The sequence below is a fragment of the Aethalodelphis obliquidens genome, unplaced genomic scaffold (genome assembly GCF_003676395.1).
Source record: "Aethalodelphis obliquidens isolate GAN/ISIS:26980383/991018 unplaced genomic scaffold, ASM367639v1 scaffold581, whole genome shotgun sequence".
In the NCBI taxonomy this organism is placed as follows: Eukaryota; Metazoa; Chordata; class Mammalia; order Artiodactyla; family Delphinidae; genus Aethalodelphis; species Aethalodelphis obliquidens.
In genome coordinates this window covers 9,578-13,878 of record NW_020838493.1, presented here as the reverse complement: position 1 = coordinate 13,878, position 4,301 = coordinate 9,578, and the positions used below count along the sequence as shown (strand labels likewise).

Here is a 4,301-nt window from a genome sequence, read left to right as displayed (position 1 = left end):
GCCTCTCTCATCGCCTGGCCTGTCCTCCCCTCCCTGCAGGAGACACACAAGCATGGCTCTCAAGGCTTGTGTCTGACCCACGAGGGGACCCTCACCCCTTCCTGACCAGCCTCCTCAACGGCCCTGGGAAGGAACCCACCACCTCGGGAGGCGGATTTTCTTGTACTTTGTCTCCTTGGCTCCGCACTTGTTTGTAGACCAGATTCTAAACTCCTTGGGGACCAGGGCTTCGATGGGGACCTTCACACGCCTCATCCCCACCCAGGCACTCAGCGCACAGTCAGTCACTGAACTGCAGTTGTTTCTCTGGGCACCTGTAATTCTCCTGCGTAAATGGCATCTTTGGTCGAAATCACTCTGTAACTCACACTCAGTGATTCAGCGGTAGCTCCTGGTGTCACAGGCGCAGGGCCAAAGGTCCTTTGCAATCCCTGAGCCTAAGCCTCTCTCTGTAAATAGGGGTTTATCGGGACCCAAAGAAGGGAAGTCCCCGGCCAAGGATGAGACAGGGTGAGTGACACAACCTCAGAGGAGGTCCTTAAATAAAATGCACCAAGCATGTGAGGCCACCTGTCCCCCTCCATCATCCGACCACATTGCAGTCTTGGTGGAGCGATGGCATTCCTCAGGGACCTCAGTCTGCAGGTGTGCCTGTGTCCCTCTGTCCCTTCCTCAGCCTCACCCTTGAGCTGCAGCCCCCGTGCACATTCTGACCTACAGAGGTCAAGGACACGCTCACCTTGGACAGCTTCAGAGGCACTTCCTCGGTGATCCCTGAGAGGTCAGCCCCGTTGCTGAAGACCTTGGTGATGCCCAGTTTACCCAGGAGAGTTTTCAGATCGTAGGTTCCAGAAATGGACAGTTTGGGCAAGTATAAATTGGCAGAACTGTCACGATGGTTAGAAAATAAAAAAGTTTCACAGAATTGAAAGTGTTTCCTTTCCTGGTCGCTCCTCCCACTTGGCGCCCTGTCCCCCTGCCCATGCAAGGATGTGAGGTCAGCCTTGGTTTATTCTACTGTAGTTCCTCTACACGTGGGGTCAGAGAATGCTAGAATCCCAGGGGTCCTCTTGTCCTGCAAAGCCTCTCAAATGCCACCTCCTCTGATAAGGCCTCCTGGAGGATCCAGCGTGTCCTCTGGAAGGACTGTGCACACTGCTTCCCTGCAGGGTTTGGTCACCCTTCAGACTGGGACTCCTCCGGGGCCGGGATCCCAGAGGACCGTGGGGCGTGGTGGCAGGTCCTGAGTGACATCTTTTCCATGAATGAGTGACTGCACAGGACCGGAGCTCAGCTCTAGTTTTCGATGGGGACAAGGTGTGGCCCCGAGAGGGTCTGACTGAACCTCAGGCTCTGTTTGACCTGTTCTAGACCAGGTCCTCCTGTTCTCTGCTCTCAGCCTCTGGTGCAGGGAACCTGGGTGTGGGTGGAGCGGGGAAGAGGTATTCAAACTTCTATTTGCTTTTTAACCTAATACCTCTCTGTATTTTCATTTTTGTTTTATATTGTATGCAATAAAATAGCTCATCCGGGCAAAGGCATATTTACAAATACAGAGACATGCACTAATTTGGGGTGCATGATGGGGACCTGGTCAAACCACACTCATCTAGTGACAGAGGATCCTGAACCAGTGTCAAACGTGTCCTGGAGTTTCCCGCTCTGGGCCTTTGCTTTTCCAGCCTCTCCTAGCAGGTTTCCCCCCTGTCTTGCCGTGGACTTTCTGTCCTGAAGCTCTACACTCAACTGCCACCTTTGCCGGGAAGCCCACCTCTTCCTTCTGGGTTTGCCCACAACATGGGTTGGCGTTGCTCTCCCTGCATGGGGCACTGGCCACTGGGAAGGGGCAGTGTCCAGGCTGGGGAGGAAGTCCTCAGGGACAGGACTTTCACTCCTCACCCCTGGGCACCGTCCCTCCCATGGAGCCCGGCTGGTACTACCTGCACGGATGCTGGCCTCTGCTGGAGGCACAAGTTCACGCACAGTGGTCACGGCCATGGGACGTGCGTCTACCCCCGCCTCCCCCTTCAGGCTGGACCTCTTGTGGCAGCTCCTGGGCTGGCCTCTGGTTTGGGAAGTCACCTTGCGTATCTCTTTTCCAGGACCTTGGCGAGAAGCTCCTTGCTGAGCTGGTCCTCCAGATGCTGCAGTTTCCCCTGGTCGGGCAAGATGAAGACGGCGGTGGCGTTCCCCACGTAGTCCATCAGCAGTACCCAGCTGGTGAGCCTGTCGCAGTAGTGGAGGTCAAACATGCCCAGGCGGTTCATCATGGGCACCTTCACGGTGGTCTCCTCGTCCACGTGGAAGTCCCTCTCTGTGGTGTGCTCTTCCTCAAAGGGCTTCTCCCATTTTCCTGGAGAGAAAGGACAGCGGACATCAGCCAGGGCTGGGAGAAGGCTTAATAACAGTGGTAGAATAAAGGAGCCCTGAGCCTCCTGGTGAGCTACTTCTCTCGGGGCCTCAGCTTCACCATCTATAAAATGGGGCTACAACGAGCAATCAGTGTACAGAAGGTATTCTGGGAGGATAATGCAAGACTGGAGTAGGGTCCAAAATTTCAATTTTGTAGAGGCTCATAAGTGGTAGAGGAAGGATTTGAACCTTGGTCCTTCTGACTCCAAAGGTGTCACTGTTTCCTCTACACTCGAGTTGTCAGAAGCGTGTTCCAGGAAATCCTATTTCCTCTGTACACTCTGCCGAAATTTGTTTTTCTGGCTCTCTATTTTGGGAGACATTGCGTATCATACACCCCTCCCAGATAGGGATCTACAATGCACGTTAGGACATTTAAGGTTCTGAAAAGTCCTGCAGAGACGATGATACTTTGACTGTTTAATCCATAGTTCCCTAACCCTATATGATCGCGGGAAGTTTTAGCGGTCATGTGTGGAAAATTGAATAACACGTGCAGAGATGCATGGCTATATCCTATTCTGCACTGCCAGGAAAGTTAAGAACTGAGTGTTTGAGAATATTTTGGGGTGTTTCTGTTTCAGGCTGGTTGTGCAGCCTTACCTTTAAAGAATATGTAATTCACCAGAGCAAAAACTGTGTCTTGGTCAAGATCATCTACCAGATCCACAATTTTTCCTTGGCTTCCCTTCTTTACGTAATCATTGATCTTTTTCTTGGCCTCTTCAGCATCCCTGAAGTTGATGGAGAAGGCTTCAGAGTGGTACAGGTTCTTGACATCCTCCAGAAACTTACTCACTAGCTTCGCGCTCTCGTTGATGAACAGGCCATTGCCAGTGGTCAGCTGCAGCTTGTTGTCTGGCTGGTTGAGGGTGTGGAGAAGATGCTGGAAACCTTCGTGGATCTCAGCCTCTATTCTTGTAGTGAGGTTGAAATCTAGGCCCTCCAGGATCTCGGTGTGAGTGTCACCCTTGGTCCCCAGCGAGAGCATCGCAAAGGCTGTAGCGATGCTCACTGGGGAGAAGAAGATGTTGGTGGCATTGGACTCATGGGCCACTCGGCGGTACACGCTGAAGGCGAAGTCGACCAGGTTGGGGGCGATCTTGTGGCAGGCTGCTTCCTGGCGGTGCTCACGATCCTGCTGGGATGCGTCTGTCTCCTGGACAGCGTGTCCCTGGAGACCCTCAGCCAATGAGACGGGGACCAGGCAGCACAGGCCTGCCAGCAGGAGGAGGCCCCACGTGATGGAGGATGCCATTGTCCTGCAACAGAGAGAAGGGTACCACACCCGGGTCAGGCCACACGACCAGTCCCTCGGCCACCGATTGACGCCATGTCAAAGCAAACACAGCTTATCGAGCATCTATGTGCCGAGCACTTTCCTACATCAGCACCACTGAAAGACTCAGAAAAACAGCAAAGGCTTTATGGAGATTACCATACACCAAGTTCCATTCTAAGCACTTTACTGTCTTATCTCACTGCGTTCTGGTAACAGTCCTGTGAGGCAGGTCAGGCGACTATCCTGGGCTTACAGATGAGGCGACCAAGCTCCTAGAGGTTAAGTCACTTGTCCAAGGTTCCAGAGCGGTAAGGTAGCAGGACCAGAATCACAGCCCCAGGTAGTCTGGGTCTGGTCCACGCTCTCGATGGTTCCACTAACATCTGCAATGACCCCAAGGTATAAGTGCCACAGCCCCTACTTTGCAAAAGAGGAAACTGAGGCACAGGAAGTAGATGATCGCCCAGGAAGTGGGCCAGATCGGGCTCAGGGATGATTGGACCTGGAACAGCCCTAGGAGGGATTCCGCTGAACCCTGGTTTTTCATGGACAGAGAGGCTGCTGTCCAGAGTGGGAAGGATCTTGCCCAGTGACACCCAGTCAGAAC

General features: G+C 53.3%; 1 protein-coding gene across 1 annotated transcript; it reads right to left on the bottom strand.

Moving 5' to 3' along the window:
- Positions 1 to 14: 14 nt before the first annotated feature.
- On the bottom strand, positions 15 to 3,707 carry LOC113616825 (alpha-1-antitrypsin-like). The gene is made up of 3 exons (XM_027100184.1): positions 3,016 to 3,707; positions 2,083 to 2,353; positions 15 to 887 (listed from the first exon to the last, which is right to left on the bottom strand). Exons 1-3 carry the CDS (start codon positions 3,668 to 3,670, stop codon positions 635 to 637), a joined length of 1,179 nt encoding a protein of 392 aa, XP_026955985.1. The 5' UTR covers positions 3,671 to 3,707; the 3' UTR covers positions 15 to 634.
- Positions 3,708 to 4,301: the final 594 nt, after the last annotated feature.

Bases quoted from the DNA above. Each gene is read 5' to 3' on its own strand.
- LOC113616825 (XM_027100184.1), bottom strand. From the start codon at position 3,670: ATGGCATCCTCCATCACGTGGGGCCTCCTCCTGCTGGCAGGCCTGTGC. The intron at 2,354-3,015 runs GTAAGGCTGCAC...CTTTCTCTCCAG, and splicing joins GAATTACATATTCTTTAAAG to GAAAATGGGAGAAGCCCTTT. The intron at 888-2,082 runs GTGACTTCCCAA...CCATCGTGACAG, and splicing joins CTGGAAAAGAGATACGCAAG to TTCTGCCAATTTATACTTGC.